At 41.4% G+C, this 24,750-nt stretch overlaps 1 protein-coding gene across 4 annotated transcripts in view; it reads left to right on the top strand.

The window, feature by feature from the left end:
• POLK (DNA polymerase kappa) overlaps positions 1-24,545 on the top strand; it is a 146,598-nt gene extending 122,053 nt beyond the window's left edge. For all 4 annotated transcript variants that reach the window (XM_089694236.1, XM_089694237.1, XM_089694234.1 and 1 more), the window contains 2 exons: positions 14,295-14,346; positions 21,709-24,545. In XM_089694236.1, the coding sequence (XP_089550362.1) occupies positions 14,295-14,346; positions 21,709-21,793 (137 nt within the window). In that variant the 3' untranslated portion in view covers positions 21,794-24,545. The remainder of the gene's footprint in view (positions 1-14,294; positions 14,347-21,708) is intronic.
• The last annotated feature ends 205 nt before the right edge of the window (positions 24,546-24,750 follow it).

Genomic DNA, 24,750 nt, shown 5'->3' with positions numbered 1-24,750 from the left:
AGTATTTCACTTTGGTAAATCAACCCCACGGTGTGTATGAGAAGGGAAGGAGAAGTGATGTGCAGGAAATGGGAGCATCTTCATATCATGGGGAAAATGAAACTCGATGGCCAGCATGTGCAAATCTGCTGGCAGCCTGATGCATATCAAACTCCTGATTCACTGAGCTCTATGGCAGGCTTGAAGGTATAATAGTTGAGTGTTCTGAGTGCATGGGTACATGGAGACTAAGGCCGGCCATACATGGGTTGAAATTCGACCGATTTACACCCGAAAATCGGACCTAAGAATAATTGGCCGATTTTTGCTCTGTTAGTGGGTCAATGGCACTGGCCGATTTTTGTGGTTCCTCCCCTTTTTGGTGATCGGGCATGTTGGAAAATTCGTGAAAAACCACCGATTTTCGACTCAATGATGGTCAAATCGTACGATCGTTTTTCCAAAAAAGCATATGCACATGAGCCGTGACCTGGAAGGAACAGAAGTTTTGCCTGTTATATGGGGTGAACTTTATGACTTGGACGGCCGATTTTCGAAATCATTGATGGCACCATCGGATTACCAAGCGAATTACTTTTTCGATTTTCAGACGAAAAATCATTCAGAATTGGGAACCATGTATGGCCTGCATAAGTGTATTGGGGTAAATAGCAAGGTGTCATTAGTATACACATGGGGTGAGCAAAACCTTGGACAGAGGGGTGGCAGTGGACGTGGTATACTTGGATTTTGCAAAAGCATTTGACACAGTTCCCCACACACGGCTAATGTGTAAGGTAAAGTCTACGGGCTTGGAAAAATCCGTATGTACAGTCATGGCCGAAATTGTTGGCACCCTTGATATTTCTCCAGGAAATCATGTATTTCTCACGAAACGTATTGCATTAACACATGTTTTGCTATACACATGTTTATTCCCTTTGTGTGTATTGGGACAAAACAAAAAAAGGGAGGAAAGAAAGCAAATTCGACATAATGTCACACAAACCTCCAAAAATGGGCTGGACAAAAGTATTGGCACCCTTTCACAACTGCGGATAAATAAGAATGTTACAAGCATGTGATGCTCCTGTAAACTCACCTGGGGCAAGTAACAGGTGTGGGCAATATAGAAATCACACCTGAAAGCAGATAAAAAGGAGAGACGTTCACTTAACCTTTGCATTGTGTGTCTGTCTGTGCCACACTAAGCATGGACAACAGAAAGAGGAGACGAGAACTGTCTGAGGACCTGAGAACCAAAATTGTGGCAAAATATCAACAATCTCAAGGTTACAAGTCCATCTCCAGAGAACTAGATTTGCCTTTGTCCACAGTGCGCAACATTATCAAGAAGTTTGCAACCCATGGCACTGTAGCTAATCTCCCTGGTCGTGGACGGATGAGGAAAATTGATGAAAGATTGCAACGCAGAATAGTCCGGATGGTGGATAAGCAGCCCCAAACATGTTCCAAAGACATTCAAGCTGTCCTGCAGGCTCAGGGAGCATCAGTGTCAGCGCGAACTATCCGTCGACATTTAAATGAAATGAAACGCTATGGCAGGAGACCCAGGAGGACCCCACTGCTGACACAGAGACATAAAAAAGCAAGACTACAGTTTGCCAAAATGTACTTGAGTAAGCCAAAAGCCTTCTGGGAAAACGTCTTGTGGACAGATGAGACCAAGATAGAGCTTTTCGGTAAAGCACATCATTCTACTGTTTACCGAAAACGGAATGAGGCCTACAAAGAACAAAACACAGTACCTACGGTAAAATATGGTGGAGGTTCAATGATGTTTTGGGGTTGTTTTGCTGCCTCTGGCACTGGGTGCCTTGACTGTGTGCAAGGCATCATGAAATCTGAGGATTACCAAAGGATTTTGGGTCGCACTGTAGGGCCCAGTGTCAGAAAGCTGGGTTTGCGTCCAAGATCCTGGGTCTTCCAGCAGGACAATGACCCCAAACATACGTCAAAAAGCACTCAGAAATGGATGGCAAAGAAGCGCTGGAGAGTTCTGAAGTGGCCAGCAATGAGCCCAGATCTAAATCCCATTGAACACCTGTGGAGAGATCTTAAAATTGCTGTTGGGAAAAGGTGTCCTTCCAATAAGAGAGACCTGGAGCTGTTTGCAAAGGAAGAGTGGTCCAAAATTCCGGGTGAGAGGTGTCAGAAGCTTATTGATGGTTATAGGAAGCGACTGATTTCAGTTATGTTTTCCAAAGGGTGTGCAACCAAATATTAAGTTAAGGGTGCCAATACTTTTGTCCAGCCCATTTTTGGGGTTTTGTGTGACATTATGTCATATTTGCTTTTCTGCCTCTGTTTTATATTTGTTCCAATACATACAAAGGGAATAAACATGTGTATAGCAAAACATGTGTTAATGCAATACCTTTTTTGTGTGAAATACTTGATTTTCAGGAAAAATATCAAGGGTGCCAACAATTTCGGCCATGACTGTAAATGGATAGAAAACTGGCTAAAGGATGGTATTCAGAGAGTAGTGGTTAATGATTCATACTCTGAATGGTCTGGGGTCATTAGTGGTGTACCCCAAGGTTCAGTGTTGGGACCCTTACTTTTTAATATATTTATAAACGATATAGGGTCTGGGATTATAAATCCCATTTCAGTCTTTGCAGATGACACCAAGCTGCGCAGTGGAATAACATTCTTACAGGATGTCTCCAACTTACAAGCCGACCTCAATGCACTGTTTAATTGGGCAGCTAAGTGGCAAATGAGGTTTAATGTTGATAAATGTAAGGTTAAGCACTTGGGGGCTAAGAATATGCATGCATCATACATAGTAGGGGGAGTACAACTGGGGGAATCAATGGTGGATCTGGGGGTTCTGGTAGATCACAAGCTTAATAATGGCATGCAATGCTAAGCTGCAGTTTGTAAAGCAAGCAAAATCCTTTCTTGTATTAAAAGAGGTATGGACTCCAGAGAGAGAGATATCATATTACCTCGGTACAAATCATTAGTAAGACCTCATCTGGAATATGCAGTTCAATTTTGGGCACCAATTCACAAAAAGAACATTGGGGAACTGGAGAAAGTACAGAGAAGGGCAACTAAACTGATAAGAGACATGGAGGAGCTCAGCTATGAGGAAACATTAGAGGAACTGAATTTATTCTCTCTTGAGAAGAGGAGATTAAAGGGGGATATGATTAACATGTATAAATACATCAGTGGTTCATATAGTAAACTCAGTTTAGAGTTATTCACCCTGAGGTCATCACAGAGGACAAGGGGGCACTCTTTATGTCTGGAGGAAAAGAAATTTAATCTCCAAACACGGAAAGGTTTCTTTACAGTGAGAGCTGTGAGAATGTGGAATAGACTCCCTCAAGAGTTGGTTCTGGCCAGCTCAGTGGATTGCTTCAAAAAAGGCCTGGATTCTTTCTTAGATGCACAGAATATAACTGAATACTAACATTTATAGGTAAACTTGATCCAGGGAATATCCGATTGCCTCTCGGGGAATCAGGAAGGACTTTTTTTCCCAGCAGGAGCAAATTGGATCATGCTTTGCTGGTTTTTTTTTTGCCTTCCTCTGGATCAACTGTGGGTATAGGATTATAACTTTTTTTTTTTTTTTTACTATGGTTGAACTGGATGGACTTTTGTCTTTTTTCAGCCAGACTAACTATGTGACTATGTATATGGGGATGCCGTTAAATATTTTTTGTCAAGTCACATGAAGGTGGCAGCATATAACCCAGGGGTATTGGACTCTGTGTTCTGTACTGCACTCTGGAAATGAGTTTTACTGCTAAGACAAAAGTCCTATTTTTCTGTATTTTGTTCTTAGCCATTAAAAAGAAAATTAATTCGGCCACCATATCTAGGGACTGGTAAGTTTCAATATAATACATTTTAGTTTTGAGGTTTAGTTATCCTTAAATACAACTAAAAAATGCTTGTGATTTGTTCCAGCTAGCACAGACACACCTGACCAGTTTCCTCATAGACTACAGTTGAGGTCAGAAGAAGTCTGTAACAAATCTCCAGGCGTGTTCTTGCTATTTTAGGCATTTTAAATTGCTCAGTAAATGAAACATATTTTTGACTTATTGATGTCATCACTAGATCTCTTCAATTATGGAACTAACTGCCGTCGATGGTAGCTTGTGGGAGGGGCCGGCAGAATGCTGTACATATCTTTCTACATACATCATTGTGCTCTACTTTATTGCCCCACTCAAGGGCCCTCTGGGCACCCTGTGGGAAGCTCACAGCATGCAATGACATTAGAATAGGCAGTTTCTGAACCTGAGATGAGCCTGTACAAGTGGGAAATAAGTAAAGTGCTACTAAACCCAGGACCCTGAATTCACTATATGTGGTCTCCCATACACAGAACATGCAAACATTTTAGTAAATATAAACTGCTAAATACCTTTTCTCACCAGCAGTTAGAGCAGTCTTGTGACTTCTATCAGTGTCCAGCCGAGCACTGGGTAAAGCTTGTAGAAGAGTTTCCATTTTGCTCTAGGGGGATGCAGAACCCCTGTCCTTTGTCCGGACCGTGCTGATTGGCCCTGTGCTGATCACACGCACTCTCCCAAGAGAATAAAATAAACGTCTCTAGCAATACACACCAAACTGAGCATGAGCAGAGTGACTCCACATGTTATGCATTATCAGGAGATAAGAGGGGGACACTGGAAGAAGGGGAGAATCAGAGAACACAATGCAGAGGATTAACCCCTTAGATTCCACAGTGAAGATAACAAGCATGCTTTACTGCATATACAGACTGATTTTTCTGTTGTTGGTTTAGTAACACTTTAATATAAGGCTGAAGTGTGTATGTCTATGTTTTCCACACATCATCCACTTTCAGGCTCCATACACTGTGTGTTTAGCTATGGTGCATGGGTTTCTGAGGTTTAAGGGCTCATGTACACTGCAGCTGCTAAACTAATGTTCAAGAGCTGCTCAGCGTTTTTTTACCAGCGTTTCAAACCCCAAACGCTTATAAACGCGGTTTATAAGCGGTTTTTAACTGTTCCAGAGCCTTTTTTCATCATCAGAAATGCATGCAAAGCGTTTTCCATGTATTCAAATGGACGTAGTACACCAGCGCAGTCAGTTCCAGGTTTCGCGTGAAGGAAAAAATGGTAGAATGTGCTGCATTATGCTCATGATGGGATCCATAGTGCATACAACCAGAAAAGACAGGTCATCTCAACACATACTGCTCTCTCTGCTTCTGCTCTCTCTATTCCTCTCAAAATGTCTGAAATTCTCTCTCTATTCCTCTCAAAATGTCTGAAATGCAAACGCGGTTAAACTGACGTTTTTTTTAACCTACGTTTTCCAGCAGTCAGTTTTCATTGTTCAGAAGAGTTTTCCAAATGCCCCGTGTACATGAGCCCTAACTGTGGCTGGAGGGTCCATCCCAGCTGTCAGCAACCAGTCAAATTTTATGACAGCTGCTGCAGCTGGACAGGGCTGGATGGTAACAAAAAATCTGCATTCCGTGCGTTTGTCCCTGAGCACATACTGACGTTACCATTCCTACCGCTAGGTGCGTTCTCTGCAGAAGCTGTCAGCCTCTCATTTAGTTTGACCATCCATCGGCAGAAGGGCTGGATGAGGCATCTGTGCAGTATCTCACAGAAGTGAAATCACCCCTCCATATTTTTGTAAATATTTTATTATATCTTTTAGGTAGTGGTAGGACAGCTTTCCTGCTTCTAACTGGAGTCTGAGTTTATCTAGAGAGGATAAAACTGGGGGTGTGGAACTGCTGGTCTGCCACTACCAAGCTTATAGAAACTCCTGAAACTCACATTTTCCAGCTTTCCTGAAATAACGTCATCATGGCAACCAACCTGCGAGAGAATGGCTCCTGCAGTCATGTTTAGTTGAATGTACTTACAGGCTTTTATATTTTGTGTATAGACCGTGCATATGGGATGCAGCAGGGATGTGCAGACAATGGTAATTCTGTCCTTCCAGCCCCAGATCCAATCGCTGTAGACTTCACCTCCGCAACATCTCCAAGATACGCCCGTTCCTAACCCCGAAAACCACTAAGCTACTTATTCACTTGTCATATCACGCCTCGATTATTGTAACTCCCTCCTCATTGGCCTACCTCATCGCAGGCTATCCCCACTTCAGTCTATCATGAATGCTGCTGCCAGACTCATCCACCTTACTAACCGTTCTGTATCTGCCACCCCTCTCTGCCAATCCCTCCAGTGGCTTCCAGTTGCCCAACGGATAAAATTCAAAACATTAACAATGATATACAAAGCCATCCACAACATTGCCCCAATTTACATATCCGATCTTATCTCTAAATATCACCCAAACCGTACACTCCGCTCCTCGCAAGACCTCCTACTCTCTAGCTCCTTTATCTCCTCCTCCCATGCTTGTCTCCAAGACTCTTCAGGGCATCACCCATCCTCTGAAACTCCCTACCCCAATCTATCAGACTATCACCTACTCTACCTACCTTTAGGCGATCATTGAAAAACTATCTCTTCAGGGAAGCCTATCCCGCCCTCTGCTAATACTGGTAGCCTCTATTCTTCCAACCTCTCCATTACCCACAGTTTTACCTATTGTACCACTCACCCCTCCCTCCTAGATTGTAAGCTCCAAGGAGCAGAGCCCTCAAATCCCTCTTGTATTGAACTGTATTGTTACTGTATTGTCTCCCACTATCATGTAAAGCGCTGAGCGAACCGTTGGCGCTATATAAATCCTGTATAATAATAATAATTAATAGCAGCCAGATTTCAGGTAACATTTCTTAATACTATGGTTTGCTGCACTTCACATCATTGTTGCACTTTTTCTTGAATTGCTTCTGTTCATTTTCTTAATAAAAGTGGAAGTGTAGAAATATATCACCATAGACTATTCTTAAGTTTCCATCCAAGCAAATTGCTAGTGCACACGTGTGTACATTCAGTGGGGCAAAAAAGTATTTAGTCAGCCACCAATTGTGCAGGTTCTCCCATTTAAAAAGATGAGAGAGGCCTGTAATTGGCATCATAGGTAGACCTCAACTATGAGAGACAAAATGAGAAAACAAATCTAGACAATCACCTCTAATGTTGGGTGTACTGGATGTGTGTAGAATAGTTTACATTTTAGAATGGGGTGCTTTGAGATTGTGCAGAATTTTAAAGGGTGCCTTCAGATTATTCATAATTTTAAAGGACGCCTTGACTGAAAAAAGGTTAATAAACACTTGTCTAGGGGTTGAGTGACACACCTTTGTTATATTGGTTTCAATGAATCAACGGTTAGCGGATTATGGGACTAACCACTCCTGTCCTTACTGCTAGTCCAATGAGAATGATCTTATTGACCACTGAAGTAAAGTCTGGTCACATTAATGAATTAAAACTAGATTCAGAGAGGCATACAGTAGAGGTCTTTTTCTGGCTAAATAATATAATAGGAAACCTCCTTTAGTGTCTGATTTTAGGTAGGGCTTTAAAGCAGGGTATACATATATAGTTTTTTTCTTCCAACCAATGGGTTGATAGAAGAAAAAAAACCAAAAACAAATTCAGATCCCCCCTGCACTGATCGAATTCCGGTTTCCAGCAGGACTGTTTGACAAAAGCTCCAGCTCCTGTTGAATGGACACTCTGTAGATCTGATGGAGGGAGGGGGCTGAAGGGCTCTGAGGGTTGTAGGGTGGCTATGAGAAGGAGAGCAGAGCTCTGAGGCTAAATTGCTTCCACTCACCCTGTATACTTACAGTACAGACTACATTCTCAGCAGTGGTGCCCTCCCAGGAGTGAAGGCACATTCTCCTCCTTGTCTCTTGTCATGTGATATGTTAATTGACAAGGGGAGAGAGAAAGAAGGGTTGTCTGACCTCACTCCCTGACGGACGCTCATGCTGGAAAGGTGGTGTGTTCTCAGTAGGCTCCCTTCTCTCTTAGGTTCACAGTAATCTGCTATTGGGGAAGTAAAAAGCAGACTCGTCCCTCTGGTAGCCATTGTGGCCTCTGTTTTCCATTCTGTCCTCAAGTGGTGGCAGTGTCACTCATGTTATTCAGGCAGCTGGAGAACAGAGCACTGACAAACTCCCAGCCCCTCCTCCACAAAAAAAATAAAAAAAACACTGTGCCCCTTCTGCCCCCCCCCCCTTACCACCTCCCCCCCCCTTGTCCAGCCCTAACCAACCCAATAGTTACTGTTCTGTTTTAAGTTTGGTAACTTTCTGTGCAAAAGAGGGTGCAGCTGGTTCAGTGGATTTACAATAGGAACATCTTTTCACAAAGAGGCATATTAGAGTATGTTATTTGAGCAGAATGAAACCTGCCAAATCTGCTTTTGTGTCAGGAGTTTCTGATCATTTATTAGTTAGTTCCATTTGTACAGGCAACGGATCTTTATTCAATTTGTTAAAATAAAATTTCAGTAAATATAGCCTTTCTAATGGCTTCATTATTTAATAAATGCTCTTCGCTCACTCAGAGTTTCAAGTGGTTGTTATGAGATAAAGAGAATGCTTCCCGTACATGATTGTTCTTTTCAGAAGAAGTCTGTATTTGATACATTTATTATCAGATTGATGGTCATGAACAAATTCTGTAGTGATACTCCAGTGGGACTTAAAGGGACACTAAAAGGTACTGTACAGGAGTTCAAAGGGAACAAATGTTAGGCTCTTTTTCACATCTTTTCTGAAAAAAGCCTGCTTTTTACATAGCTCAATAGCTCAAGCTGAAAGGTAGAGAGCTGAATGAGTGAAAGCAGTGTCTCCTTTCCCCCCTCCTGCCTGATTTCTTCAGAGGGCTGCTGGGAGAAGTTCCAATCAGTGACTGTATCTGAAAGGAAATTGCCACTGCAGTGTTCTCTTTTGAAAAATAAATTATAGCACTCTGGACATCTGGACACCATTTAGTAAGTGTTTATTAGTAATACATGAATTTTCATCATATATGATTTTATATAGACAGAGTGTGTGTGTATGTACAGTATATGTATTATTTATATATGTATAGCCACAGGTGTATAAAATCAAGCACCTAAGCATGCAGATTGCTTCTACAGACATTTGTGAAAGAATGGGTTGCTCTCAGCAGCTCAAGCGTGGTACCATGATAGGTTGCCACCTGTGCAATAAGTCCATCCATGACATTTCCTTGCTACTAAATATTCCACGGTCAACTGTTATTGGTATTATATTAGAACAATGTGGAAGCAACTGGGAACAACAGCAACTCAGCCATCAAGTGGTAGGCGGGGTCAGCGCATGCTGAAGAACACAGTGCGCAGAAGTTGCCAATTGTCTGCAAAGTCAGTAGATAAAGACCTCCAAACAATGGTGTGGCCTTTAGATTAGCACAACAAAATGTGTAGAGAGCTTCATGGAATGGGTTTCCATGGCCGAGCAGCTGCGTCCAAGCATTACATCACCAAGTGCAATGCAAAGTGTCGGATGCAGTGGTGTAAAGCACACCGCCACTAAACTCTAGAGCAGTGGAGACGTGTTCTCTGGAGTGACGAATCACACTTCTCTGTCTAGCAATCCAATGGACTTGTCTGGGTTTTGCGGTTGCCAGGAGAACAGTACTTGTCTGACTGCATTGTGCCAAGCGTAAAGTTTGGTAGAGGGGGGATTATGGTGTGGGGTTGTGTTTCAGGGGTTGGGCTTGGCCCCTTAGTTCCAGTGAAGGGAACTGTTAAGGTGTCAACCAGGGGCAAACTGACAACTCATGGGGCCCCCGGGCCATAGGGGATCATGGGGACCCTGTGTCCTTGCCCAAATTCAAAAAAGCCTATGAAAAAGGTACCAGGGGCATCTCCTGGGGCCCCCTACTGACCCCAGGCCCTCGGGCAGTGCCCGAGTTTCCAAATGGTCAGTCCGCCTGTGATGTCAACATTTCAAGACATTGTGGACAATTTCATGTTCCCAACTTTGTGGGAACAGTTTGGGGATTTCCCCTTCCTGTTTCAACATGACTGCGCACCAGTGCACAAAGCAAGGTCCATAAAGACATGGATGAGCAAGTTTGGGGTAGAGGAACTTGACTGGCCTGCACAGAGTCCTAACCTCAAGCCGATAGAACACCTTCGGAATGAATTCGAGCAGAGACTGCGAGCCAGGCCTTCTCGTCCAACATCAGTGCCTGACCTCACAAATGCACTTCTGGAGGAATGGTCAAACATTCCCATAGACACACTCCTAAACCTTGTGGACAGCCTTCCCAGAAGAGTTGAAGCTGTTATAGCTGCAAAGGGTGGGCCGACTCAATATTGAACCCTACGGACTAAGACTGAGATGCCAATAAAGTTCATGTGCGTGTAAAGGCAGGAGTCCCAATACTTTTGGCAATATAGTGTGTGTGTGTGTATATATATATATATACTTGCAGTTTTCAAGTTTTAATAACTTCAGTTAAAGCTCCCAACCTTTGAAAATGATGCATCCTATTCAAGCATTGATTGTTATAACTGTGGAATTGGTAGTTCTCGTATCATTCTTTTTTAGGTGGATATAACCAGCATTTGCAAACATTATGTTTTCCAAAAATGAAATGGCTCCTGAGTAGAGGAATACCTTCAGAGATTTCCGGTAGGACAGTTGAAAACTGGAAAATATTGCTGTTCTTGTCCTTGGTCAGTAAGCCATCTCCTTATCTTTGGGCAGGCTTGCTTAAGTTAAAGTGGTTGTAAACCCTTACATATACCAGGTGAAGTGACTGGCCTCAGGTGATACACAGAGATTAGGCAAATCCTCCTACATAAGTTGTACCTGTTTATCCGAAATTTCCTCTTCTCTACATTTTTTAAAATCCAGAATTTATACAGCTTGTCTGAGCTTTCAAAAATCAGGGGGCGGGGAACTGAATTACAGTCTGCAGAGCTTAGTGAGAGATGATTGGTGGGAAGGGACACCCCCCCCCTTCACACAGCACACAGGAACAGAGCTGAGACTGTCAATTACAGGCTGTAAGCCGGAGCTGAGGCTGTCCATCACAGGCTTTGTGCTGTGTGTGCTTATCAGAAGTAATTCATGCAGATAGCAGAGCAACAAGGATGGAGAGAGAAATGGCACTTAGTGCTCTGAATTGACAAAAGTACATCCTATAGAGGGATATGCTTTGTTCATATTTCATGTGTGAGGTTTACAACCACTTTAACAATCTCTTTACTCCTCCATAGAGGACAGGGCATCAATCAGTGGTTGTCTGATTACAGTTGAAAGCTTACAAGAAATCGGTTATAAACACCTAGTCAGTACAACTCGCTCCGTCATTTCATTACACTGGATGTCACCTATGCCACCGTCAATATCACAATATAACTTTGTATGAAGGAATGATACCTTTCACGCGTGCCCCTAACGCAGGTGGTCAGACACTATAGCTGGCTTCTGTGTCCTTCACCTATAGCAGCCCCCTTTCCCATAAGGCAAGCAGGCCTACTGGTATTTGGTTGCCCCGCAGGACTTATACACAATATTATAGCGTCTGTCTACCACGTCAGGGCAGGTGCATACTGAGCACAGCAAACAGGTACTTGCAGTTGGCAGACAGGCAGAGTGGTTCAACGACAGTCCAGGTACAAGGCAGGCAAGCTTCAGAATAGTCAGGGTCAAATCCATAGTCAAGAGGCAGGCAGAGTTCAGAGAGCAGTCAATATCCAATCCGAGGTCATCAACGAGGGAATCCAAACTAGCAGGCAGGGCAGACAAACAGGGAGCTTGGAGCTTGTGTACAAACACAATATCACAAGCATGAGACTGCAGGCTTGGCTGGCTTAAATCAGGTTTGGTCTCCACCCAGAGATTCGCCACATTAATCACCTTGCAGGCAGACAGGGAGATTGTATCGCAGCCAAAACCAGGATGCTGGAATGAGTCCAGTAACTGTGATGGCACAGGAGCGCTAGCCGCTCCTGACAGTACCTTTGTCACTAAAGAGGAACTAAATGTACAGCAATTAGGCTTTCTATGTTTGAGAGGCTACTTCATAATGAACATCGGGTGTATTCATGTAACGTTTTGTATTCACAATATAGTTGGAGTTTGTGTGGATTTCTTGTATATCGTACATTGTTTGGTATGGTACCTCTCTTGATGTTTTACCTGAAAACGGAAAATGAATAATACATTTAAAAAAAAATTAACAGCATTTTAAAATGAGCATATTGTTCACCCATAGCACTTGAACCTAACAAAGATACTTCCACCTTGGGGTGGACTGACCATTCTGGCACTTGGGCACTGCCCGAGGGCCTGGGGTTAGTAGGGGGCCCAATGAGATGCCCCTGGTACCTTTCATAGGCTTTTTTGGGTGTGGTTTGAGTGTGTGCGAGGACACGGGCCCCATGATCCCCTATTGCCCAGGGGCCCCATGAGTTGCCAGTCTGCCCCTGCTCCCATCTAAGCCATCAAGCTGCCTACCAACTTGTTTTTTATTTTTAGCTTCTTTGGATGACCTTCCTGTATGACTCCCATGACTTCATCTTCCACTCCCAGAAACACCCTTTAGCCACAATGGCAATAGGACCCTGGGAGGTTTTAATGAGAGCTGCTGATTAATATTTATAGATGGAAGGAAATATTCAGAACTTAAAAATCTGACGGCTGACATTGCTTACTTTTGCTTCTTGAAAATGCCAGTTGCCTGGTTGTTATAATAATCCTCCTATTTCTATTACAGTCTGTCCAACTGTTGATCCATGGGGCTTTTTTCCCACCCGTAGGGCAGGGTCAGGCAGAGGCAGAAAAAGCATCAACTGCTCCTTCATTTGCAGCAACTGGTCATGTCCGTCCACTGACAGGATTGTCCTGCAAATTGCACAGGGAGAAGGCACTCAACCAGAGCAATTATGCAGAGAACAACCTCTCATTTATTCTGATTTTCCAAGTCATTAATTTAAAAAACCTTTGAAGCCAGAGGCTCTGCATACAGCCAATCAAATAGTGTTTTCAGAAGGCGAGCAATGTCAGCCTCTTATTTCTCTGAAGGGTTTTTTTTAAATTAAAAGCTGTATATTGCAGGGCAGTGTCTTTTGTCATACAGCTGACATCCAGCCGTAAAATTCAGTTAAAGAATACTGCAACCTGTCACTGGTAGGCCCCACTATACACCATAATACGTGCAGGACAGCAGGGTGATGTACATGGCTTCCTAAAACATCAAAGCACCCTGCTTCAGTACTCCTCTCAAGAGCCATCAACTCCTGACACAAGCAGTGGGCTGGCTCTTGGGACAACGTTTGCAAATATGAAAATGCATTGATGAGTTGGGGCCAGTCTGGTGGAGTAAAGCAGGCCATACATGGGTCGAATTCTGAACGATTTTTCGATCGAAAATCGAAAACATTGTTCATTCTGTAATCCAATGGTGCCACCAATGATTTCGAAAATTGGTAGTTTTTCACAAATTTTCCAGCATGGCCGATAAACGAAATGGGGAGGAACCACAAAAATCAGCCGGTGTCATTGCCCCACTAACAGAGCGAAAATTGGGCAATTATTCTTTTCTGAATTTTTGTTTGAAAATTGACCCATGTATGACTGGCCTTGGCATTTCTAGGCAGATCGCAGTTGCATTCAGACCACCGTATAACAGCCTGGGCCTTCATGATTAGAAGAACTGAAAACCAGTCCATGCAAGGGGCAGGCCAGGGACAGTAAGGCCGGCCATACATGGGTCGATTTTTCATTTGAAAATCTGACCTAAGAATAATCAGCCGATTTTTGCTCTGTTAGTGGGGCAATGGCACCGATTTTCGTGGTTCCTCCCCATTTCGTTTATGGAGCATGCTGGAAAACTTGTGAAAAACGACCGATTTTCGAAATCATTGGTGGCACCATCGGATTACAGAGCAAACGATGTTTTCGATCGAAAAAATGGTTCGGAATTCGACCCATGTGTGGCCTGCTTAGGGTTGGGAAGCAAAGAGCTAAATCATGCTTGGATTTTCTTCAACCAGGAAATGAGGTTAGCTCTATCTAATTTGCTGCAGCTTCAATTGCACACTGTGCATTAGAAGCTCCAGCAGTGTGCAGAGAAATCAAAGTAAGCAATTTCAGTACAGAAAAGGATACAACTGTGCATGACTGGGAATAAGGCTGGAGTTCAACTTTAACACCTTTTAAAACAAGTCCTCATTGGTTCACATTTTTACTTGCTTGCCTTTCCATATTTTGGTTTCTATGTTCATTTGTATCTGATAACATGTTAATGGATGGGAACTCAAGCTTTTGAAAATAGAGCAATATCAGACATTACAGGTTTATTTTTTTTTCTGACAAAATTGGATTTATGGGTTCCTTCTTTTTTTTTTTTTACCAGGTAGTACAGGAAGAGGAAGCACCAGCAATAAATCAACATTACGTTCCAAGAGGTAATGCTTTGATTGCTTATGTCTATTTCCCAAAAATGTGATATGTGTAGAATATTAAGAGCAACATAACATTGGTGTTTCCTTGCGGAAGATGTGAAAACACAGAACTGTGGCCCTCGGGGACCAATCAGATTAATTCTTTCACTTTCAAGAATGCAGTGATAGAGTTTTAACCTCAGTCCCTATGCTGTAGGGGATATTGGAATTTTAGTTCTTCATCTGCCCATATTGGTTCTTGCCTTCCTTAAAGATGATTTCCATGTTTGGATATTTTTAAATAGATGCATTGATCCAGCTTGGATCAATGTAACTATGTATATACCCTACCTGTAGGATCCCCCTGAAAGCTGTACTAAGCACTTCTTCTCAAGATCTCCACTTGCTTTCAGGTCCCGTGCAAGGGGCTGGCCTGCTGTTTACTGAACACAGGAGGTCACCCACATGGCATGGGCGCCATTCAGAGGTCGCTTTGCATTTTCTCAAGGAATGCAGAACGTTCTCTCATTGGACAAGGTGGATAGGCAGGTCATTGACATCATGCTCACCACCTTGTCATATTAGAGGATGCTTTGCAATCATTGAGAAAGTGCAAAGCATTCCCTGAATGGCGCCCATGCTGTGCAGGCGTCATCCTGTATTCACAATGCAGCAGGGAAGGTTCTTGGCACAGGACACGAAAATGAGTGGAGATATCTGGAGTTATACTGCCTACTACAGTGATTTCCAGCTTCCAGGGGGATCCTACAGTCATGATACTGCATATGTATAGTTGGCTTGGTCCAAGCTATAACTATGTAAAAATATCCATATCTAGCATTCTTCTAGACTTCAATTCCAGACACTTTTACCCCCTTCCTGCCCAGGCCAATTTTCAGCTTTCAGTGCTATCACATTTTGAATGACAATTGCGCGGTCATGCAACACTGTACCCATATGAATTTTTTAGCATTTTTTTGAGACAGATAAAACTTTATTTTGGTGGTATTTATTAACCACTGGGAGTTTTATTTTTTTTTTGCTATATAAATGAAAAAGTCCCCAAATTTTGAAAAAAGTGTTTTTCTTATAAAATTTTGCAAATAAATAATCTTTCTTCATAAATTTTGGCCAAAATGTATTCAGTTATTTTTTCAGTAAAAAAAAAAAAATAACCCAAATTAATTTATAACCAAAAATTATAATTTTTACATTTTTATGTTATTTTTTATATTTTGTTTTTTTCAGTTTTTTTTTTAACATACTGTCACCCCAGCAGTACAGTGTCACCATAGTGACACTGTACTACTTGTGGGGGGGCGATGATTTTTTTTTTTTTACACTGATTGCTTTTACACCAATAAAGGCTGTAAAAGCAATAAATTCTCCTTCTCTCTGGCTGCATTCTTGCAGCCATTGAGAAATCCTGTGCGAGCTGTGATTGGTCACAGCTTGTCACATGGTACAAGGCTGTTGTGAATAGCCTTGTACCATATGTTCTCTGTGATCATTCACAGATTTCACACGTAGTAAGCAATGATGTTAGAAGTGACATATTGCTTGCTACTATTCATGTGATCACTAATTGGCCAATCAGTGATCACATGATGGAGACCTCACACAGAGGTCCCGTACAGCGATTGGTGTTCCGCTGTGCGCTCCCAGGGAGCGTGCACAAGCAGGGAAGCGGGGAGGGCGTTTATAAACGGCCACTCGCCCCAGGACTGAGTCCGTCCATTTATATACATAGGCCAGACGGGAAGTGGCTAAACTTGACTTTTTTCTCCTTACCTGGACAATTTTTAAGAATAAAGTCTATCAGCGAGCTGTCACTTCCTAGGCACTCCCTGTCCGTATGTATTACCTTAAATACATTCCTCAGGGGGATATTGTATGTTGTGCCAGACACCTAAACAAAAACACCGCTGTGTTTTCTGAGAGATGTCTCAATGTCATGGGTCAAGTGAGTCAAATTACAACCATCATGTGAGAAATAGAAAGCTTGTCATCGCTGGGCTCTGATGGCAGCCTACATAGTTTACACAGATGGATTTGGTTTGGTAAACCAATAAATGGTAATGTAGATCATTTGGTATTTTTGCATTTTTCTTTTGAGTGTTGTCCGCAGTACAAAAAATGTATTGCGCTCTGTGGCTGGCTCGGCAGATAAAGCATTAGGAGAAATAATAAAAGGCTTTTTTTTAGTAATTAATTTTGGATAGAGTAGAAATGTGTTAGACACTATACAAGGTTTTTGTTTTTTGTTATTTTTTTTCTGTCTCTGTCCCCATTGGGGAGATTTGCCTCTATTTGTACAGGTGACCATTGTCACTGGGAAAGACAGTGTAGTAAAATCCAAAACTTTTACGTTGTCCACAGAGCAAGAGGTGAGGGAAGGTCCTGCAATGGGGACACTTGTTACTGAGACAGTTGTCTACGTTCGGAATTCCATTTACTTTGGAGAGATTTTCTATTGTTTCCTGTTGGGTCTCCTTGACCAGAAATAAAGGAAAAAGATTTTCCCAGCAGGACAAAAGCATCCTAAAATAACCTGGGTTCTAGCCCTTCCTTACTCTAAAAACAAAAAGTGTGGGCTATATATACACCTTAATTTTACAGTATGTTGCATATTTTATTTTTTTTTATTTCATGCATACATGAGATACTGTATATAGGTATATTGCATATATATATATCATTTGTTCAGTAGGTAGCTGTCCCAACACAAAAGATACAGCACAAAATGGCTTTTGAGACGGTTGGATGCATATAGATATGAGATATCCTTAGTTGAGTCCAAGAACAGATCCATAGGTTTCAAGTATAATAAAAGGCAAAACATACCTTTTTTTAAATTTGGATAGAGTGATAATAGGTTAGAGGTTTTTATTGCTTTCTGTAGGAAGATCCACTCGCTGTAGCTGCCCCGATGGCAAATGTCACTGAGAATGAAGCTGAGATTAAAGAATACGTAAACCCAACATTTCATATTCCTAATATGTGTCTGCTGTACCATGTATTTGTATGAAAACGTATCCTATTCTCTTTGTGCTGCTTCCTCTGTGTGAAATACCTGGTGTTCTTGCCAGTCACTCTGTTTTCCTATTAAAAACTGACCACACTAGCCATGGGGGCACAGCCTGGTCAGTTCTGTAGCTATTCAGGGAAGTCGGTGTGCTCTCCTCCAATGATCAGACTTCTGCACAATGTACCCCCCCCATTCATTGGGAAGTTCAATGTGCTGCTGTTTTTCCTCCCTCTCTGTTCTCAGCTGCAAAAGGAGCTTAGAGGGTATGTGATCACCTATAAAACATTGAAAAAAACGGTATCTATAATTTTTTTGTATCTCTAAACACAAATGTTTTGCCTTTCATATCCGTTTTAAACTGAATGGGTTGTTTTACAAGATGAGGGTTTACATATACAAAAATACAAAAATATTGAGTTGTACACAGAGTAGGTGAGGGAGATTTGAGATCTTTCAATAGGAACTCTTGTTCCTGTGACACCAATCTGGGAGGGGATTTCCCCCACATCGGAAAAATATGCACTCACTCCCTATTGAATCCACAGGACAGGAAGTGAAGGGCAATCTCCCTAATGAAACCGTAAAAAAGAAATGGACATAGGTTGTAACCCCCCATCACTCTATCCAAAATGATCCAAACATTTGTTTTGGTGTTACAGTGCCTTGAAAAAGTATTCATACCCCTTGAAATGTTGTCATTTTACAGCCAAAAACGTAAATGTATTTTATTGGGATTTTATGTGATAGACCAACACAAAGTGGCACATAATTGTGAAGTGGAAGGAAAATGATAAATGGTTTTCACAATTTTTTACAAATAAATATGTGAAAAATGTGGCATGCATTTGTATCCAGCCCCCCTGAGATAATACTTTGTAGAACCACCTTTCACTGCAATTACAGCTGCAAGTCTTTTTGGGGATGTCTCTACCAGCTTTGCACATCTAGAGAGGGACATTTTTGCCTATTCTTCTTTGCAAAATAGCTCAAGCTCTGTCAGATTGGATGGAGAGCATCTGTGAACAGCAATTTTCAAGTCTTGCCACAGATTTTCAATTGGATTTAGGTCTGGACTTTGACTGGGCCATTCTAACACACAAATATGCTTTGATCTAAACCATTCCATTGTAGCTCTGGCTGTATGTTTAGGATCGTTGTCCTGCTGGAAAGTGAACCTCCGCCCCCCAGTCTCAAGTCTTTTGTAGACTCTAACAGGTTTTCTTCTAAGATTGCCCTGTATTTGGCTCCATCCATCTTCCCATCAACTCTGACCAGCTGTCCTGTCCCTGCTAAAGAAAAACATCCCCACAACATGATGCTGCCACCACCATGTTTTATGGTGGGGATGGTGTGTTCAGAGTTATGTGCAGTGTTAGTTTTCCACCACACAAAACATTCAATTTTGGTCTCATCTGACCAGAGCACCTTCTTCCACATGTTTGCTGTGTCTCCCACATGGCTTCTCGGAAACTGCAAACAGGACTTCTTATGCCTTTCTTTCAACAATGGCTTTCTTCTTTCCACTCTTCCATAAAGGCCAGATTTGTGGAGTGCACAACTAATAGTTGTCCTGCGGACAGATTCTCCCACCTGAGCTATGGATCTCTTTAGCTTCTCCAGAGTTACCATGGGCCTCTTGGATGCTTGTCTGTTTAATGCTCTCCTTGCTGGGTTGGTAAATTTGCAGTTGTGCTATACTCTTTCCATTTTTGGATGATGGCTTTAACAGTGCTCCATCAGATGTTCAAAGCTTGGGATATTTTTTTATAAGCTAACCCTGCTTTAAACTTTTCCACAACTTTATCCCTGACATGTTAGGGTGTGTTCCTTGGCCTTCATGATGCTGTTTGTTCACTAATGCTCTCTGACAAACCTCTGAGGGACTCACAGAACAGCTGTATTTATACTGAGATTAAATTACACACAGGTGGACTCTATTTACTAATTACGTTACTTCTGAAGGCAATTGGTTCCACTAGATTTTAGTTAGGGGTATCAGAGTAAAGGGGGCTGAATACAAACACACACCACACTTTTCAGATATTTATTTGTAAGAAATTGTGAAAACCATTCATCATTTTCCTTCCACTTCACAATTATGTGCCACTTTGTGTTGGTCTATTACATAAAATCCCAATAAAATACATTTACGTTTTTGGTTGTAACATGACAAAATGTGGAAAATTTCAAGGGGTATGGATACTTTTTCAAGGCACTGTAGATATACTTTTATGTCCATTTGAGACTTATCAGTCTTCTACTCTTTATATCCTAGTGCAGTGGTCTCCAAACAGCGGCCCTTTGCTTGCCTTTAACCACCCTTGAGGCATTTTTCCTGCTGCTGACACCAACATTGGGGCATAATTCCTGCCATGCCACTGACACAAACAATGGGGCACTATTACTTCTATTGACACTAATAATGGGGAATATATCCTTCCACTGACACCAGCAATGGGGCACTATTTCTCTCACTGCCACCAACTATTTCTCCCCCTAATACCAAAGATGGAGCATTGTTTACTCCCACTGGCCACAGCCGGCCCCCTAAAGTCTGAAGGACAGTAAACTGGCCCTTTCTTTGGAAAGTTTGGAGACCCCCGCACTAGTATGTTTTCTTTTTGTGAAAGGCAGGGCAAAAAGCTTATTTCCACACAAAGTTCCCAGCTACTGTTAGTTAGGAAAGCTAGCTAAATAAAAACACAGCATTGCCTCCCCCCTGCTATCTGCATCAATAAACCATCAATAGTTTAATTCCAGTTTGGACACATAAGAAGTTAAGATGCGTCTGCCTTTCAGCATTAGGGGGGCCTGGTTTGAATCTCAGTCAGGACAATATCTGCATGGAGTTTGCATGTTCCCCATGTGTTTGCATGGACCAGCTTCCTCTCGCTCTCCAAATTCAAGCTACTAGGTTAATTGGCTTCTCTCTAAATTATCCCTAGTACATGTACAGTGAGGAACAGAAGTATTTGAACACCCTGCGATTTTACAAGTTCTCCCACTTAGAAATCATGGAGGGGTCTGAAATTCACATTGTAGGTGCATTCCCACTCTAAGAGACATAATTTTAAAAAAAAATTTCAGGAAATCACATTGTATGATTTTTAAAGAATTTATTTGTCTTGCACTGCTGTACATAAGTATTTGAACACCTAAGAAACAGCAAGAATTCTGGCTCTCAAAGACCTGTTACTGTGCCTTTAAAAAAGTCCACCTCTACTCCACTCATTAATCTAACTTAGTAGCACCTGTCTGAGCTCTTTAAAGACACCTGTCCACCCCACAGTCAGTCAGACGCCAACTACTACCATGGGCAAGACTAAAGAGCTGTCAAAAGACACCAAAGACAAAATTGTGGACCTCCAGAAGGCTGGAAAGGGCTGCGGGGCAATTGCCAAGCAGCTTGGTGAAAATAGATCAATTGGAGCAATTGATAGAAAATGGAAGAGGCTAAAGACGAGTGTCAGTCTCCCTCGGAGTGGGGCTCCATGCAAGATCTCACCTCGTGGGGTATCACTGATGATAAGAAAGGTGAGGAATCAGCCCAGAACTACAAGGGAGGAGCTGGTCAATGACATGAAGAGAGCTGGGACCACAGTTTCAAAGGTCACTGTCGGTAGAACACTACGCCGTCATGGTTTAAAATCATGCATTGCACGGAAGGTTCCCCTGCTCAAGTCATCACATGTCCAGGCCCATCTGAAGTTTTCCAAGTGGGAGAACTTGCAAAATTGCAGGGTGTTCAAATACTTCTGTTCCTCAATGTATGTATGAATATAGGATACAGACCCTAGATTGTAAGCTCCTTGAGGGAAGGGAATGAAGTGAATGTTTATTATGTAAAAAGTTGTGTAAATTGTCAGTACTATATAAATACCTGTAATAACTGAGTAAATTAAATTAGTGTGTGCTTGACAAAAGTAATTGCGAATTAGTCCATTACGTCCTTTCAGCACGTATCTTTGACTGGTACCCATTCTCCTTCCAAATGTACTGGACTATAGTAGAGAAACTCTGAGGAAAGATTACTCCAACCTGGGCGGTGTATATACCATTGCATTACTGATGTTGTTGTTGGTACGACATCTCTGTGTTTTTCTTTTAAAAGTGGATCTTTCCTTTTAGTGATAGAGGTGGTATTCAGATAATGTAGATTTGTTTTGGAGTTAGTTAGGAAACATCTTGAATATACCTGCTAGTGAAGTCTGAGGATGTACTGGGAACGGGACTTGAAACCAGCAGAGATCATTGTTGTTACCATTTCACTCAGTTTACTGTATTGCTCTGGACAGTGTTTGCTGGACTTACATTTTGGGTTGTAGTTTACTTACATTTTTTTTCTTTTGATTTCACAGACCAGGTGCAACCCAACAGAATCCTGCTTCCAAGAAGGCCAAGACCAACTGTCCCAGCAATACCATTGAGCGCTTTCTAAAATAATTTTTAAGGTTACATGAATTGAGATTTTCAGAATACAATGACCATGAAGACCACAGTACTTAGATGTTTTCATGTTTGTTTGTGATATGCTTTATGGTATTCAGTGGTGGAACTTTAGTCACTGTGATTTATTTCGCATAGCTGGGGGGGAGATTTTATTTTTATAAATTAGACCTCAAAGTTTCTGAAAGAATATAGACTTGTGGTGCTCCATAAGAACCAGTCATATTGTCTATTTTAAGTTTACAGTACAGCTTGGAGATAATGGTGATGTTCCAATTTATTGGTAAGACACTTTGGTAAATTAGTTTTCTCCCTTCCGTAATATTTCTTCATTGATAGAGCACTCTGTTATAGCCATTGCTCTGATATACAGTATATCGTGTCTAGGCCTTTCTCAGGCTACTTTGAAAAAAAAACTTTGGAGTTCAGCTTTAGGAATTAAAATTGAATGAGGCCCAAAAAGCTATTAAGGCTATGCATCATTATAGTGAAGTAGAATAGTTAACATCTTAAAATGACCGCAGTCACTATAGGTCACCAGAGGTCACCTGTAAAATAAGCCTTTTTATATTTACCTTTCTGGCAGCTCTTGTATTTAAAAAAGTGCTGCCTTTGCAAGTATTTGAAGCAGAACTTCACCCTCTCAGTTAACGCTATTTTTAATTCTTGTGCTGCTAGCAATAGCAAATAGATGGGAAAGTATATCATATGTACTTGTTTTAAACTTTTTTTTTCTACATTTCTTCAGTTCCTTCTTGTTTTCCATGCCTAGGCAAATTATGGCATACATCCCAGGAGTCTTCAGGAGGGGAGGAGGGGATTCCAGGAAGTAAATGCTACATGAATCATCTTCCCTTACTCAAGATGGCCATGGCCAGAAATACTAGGGGGTGTTTTTCAAAGTGATTTTTCAGCTAAATAATGTATACAGAAATGGATGAATGGGGGAGTTTGCTCTTTATATTAAAAATTAATTAAACAGCATTTTTGATTTGTGGTGCTCAGATGCTGCTTTAACCATCAGATAATTCAAATACTTGCTTCCCTCAACAATCGCTGTGGTTCTTCTCACCAGGTTGTACATCATATAATAGCATACAAGCCGGCAGGGAACCATGTTTGCCGGGGGGGGCAAGTGTTATGCACAACTGGAAGTAGAATAACTTGCAGTGGCTCTTCAATACATAGGTACATAGGCCCCTAGAAAAATAAGCATATTCACACTTCTTCTACAGGCGACCTCCTGGCTAAAGTTGGTCATAAATGGGTATTTTTTTTCTTTTTTTCATTCAGCCAGCAGGCTGAATGAATAAAGAACAACCAGATTCCTCTACACAAATGAGGTAGATGGATGAATCCCCCCAGTGGGATATTGTATTTTTACATCAGGACCAGTGCCGTCACAATACACTGATCAGCGTCTGCAGCCACTGATCAACAAAAGTCAGTTTGGCAGACATTGATCTTTCAATTGACTTCTGTCAAAGAGGATGGACACACACTGGTTATAATTCAACTGGTTCCTGCTGAACTGAATACATTTTGATCTGTCTGCGGCCAGCTTTAAAGTGATGCTGTGGTGACAGGGTCATGTTAAGTAGTCCTTTTTGTATTCCCTTGTTTTGTAGAGGTTTCCGAAGCATTTAATGTACTCCATAGGAAATGTTGTTACTCTGGGGTAACTGTAGTCATATACAATATTGCATTTACATGAACATTCCAATTGCAGCTGTAGGAGGAACCATACCACTGTGGCAGTGAGTAAAGATTTAACATTTACAGGCACAATTGAACAAAATTGGTAAGATTACTTTTTTCATATCCCTTTTGTTCAGCCTCAGCTTTGCGAGACAGGAGGTGTTATGCTTTCAAACCCCTGGTACAAGGAGGGACATATATATGAGTAATGTAGTACAGTGTAGATATAATTTGGGTGACGATGCAATAAAATGTCTTTGCAAATGCTTTTTTTGGTATAATCTCCAAATTGTTTCTGACATATCATTGCACAGGTAGGATTGTAGACTTGTTTATTTTCATGTTCTGTGTTATCTATGCTAATTTAAACATGCTACCTTGAATCTATTCTTGTTAATTTAATAATTATGCAGTGGATATTTATATGAAAAACATATTTTACCTGAAATATTTATTACTAAACTGAATGTATCAATCAATTTAGCTAAAATGTGTTTTAGTGATTCATGGTGAGCACAAGTGGATTGATTTAGAGAAGTCATCATAATGAGGCCCAATAATATTTTATATTTTAATGTTTATTTAATGTTTCTTAATTGTGTATATTAGTAAAGGACATCCAGTCAGTACATTATTAAAAAATAATGGAGCAGATTTTCGAAACTCTGTAAAAATATATTGAATACCTCAAAGGTTTACTATGCAACAGCATGGAACTAGGTGTGTATGTTTTGATAATATGGAATTTTGAAGAAGTTCTCTAGAAAAGAGAGGGGGTGCTGAGATTTAGAGCCCTCTGCATTTTAAAGCTGGAGGGCAAAGGGCTGTGAAGGTTCCAGTTCAATTCTGAAATCAACTGTACAGAGATGGGCAGGTTGTTTGGGGAGCAATAGAGCAACAGCACAGCTGATCTAGGAATTGTGTCTTTGGAATCTTTACAGTTTACAAACTGTTTTTAAAACATATTATATATGTCATGGGAATGAACCAAGCTTTACTTTTTTATATGTGTTAAATATATAAGTTTTGTATTAAAACCATTTGGACAAAACACGTTTTAAATTGTATTTTTGGACAACGCCTTATTTTTTCAAAGGGAATTATTTTAATCCACTTTTGTATAACAATACGTTTGTTAACATTTGATGACATTTGGACAACTTGCATCTCTGATGCATGGGTGGAGGCTGTGGTGTTCCCTGGGCTACAAACCTGAGTTTCACTCCTTGCCCCCCCTTTGCTTTAGATACACTTTA

The sequence above is a fragment of the Staurois parvus genome, unplaced genomic scaffold, assembly GCF_062004578.1.
Source record: "Staurois parvus isolate SC_StPar_1 unplaced genomic scaffold, SC_StPar_1.0 ptg000656l, whole genome shotgun sequence".
NCBI classification, from domain to species: domain Eukaryota; kingdom Metazoa; phylum Chordata; class Amphibia; order Anura; family Ranidae; genus Staurois; species Staurois parvus.
This window is presented reverse-complemented; position numbering and strand designations above follow the sequence as displayed.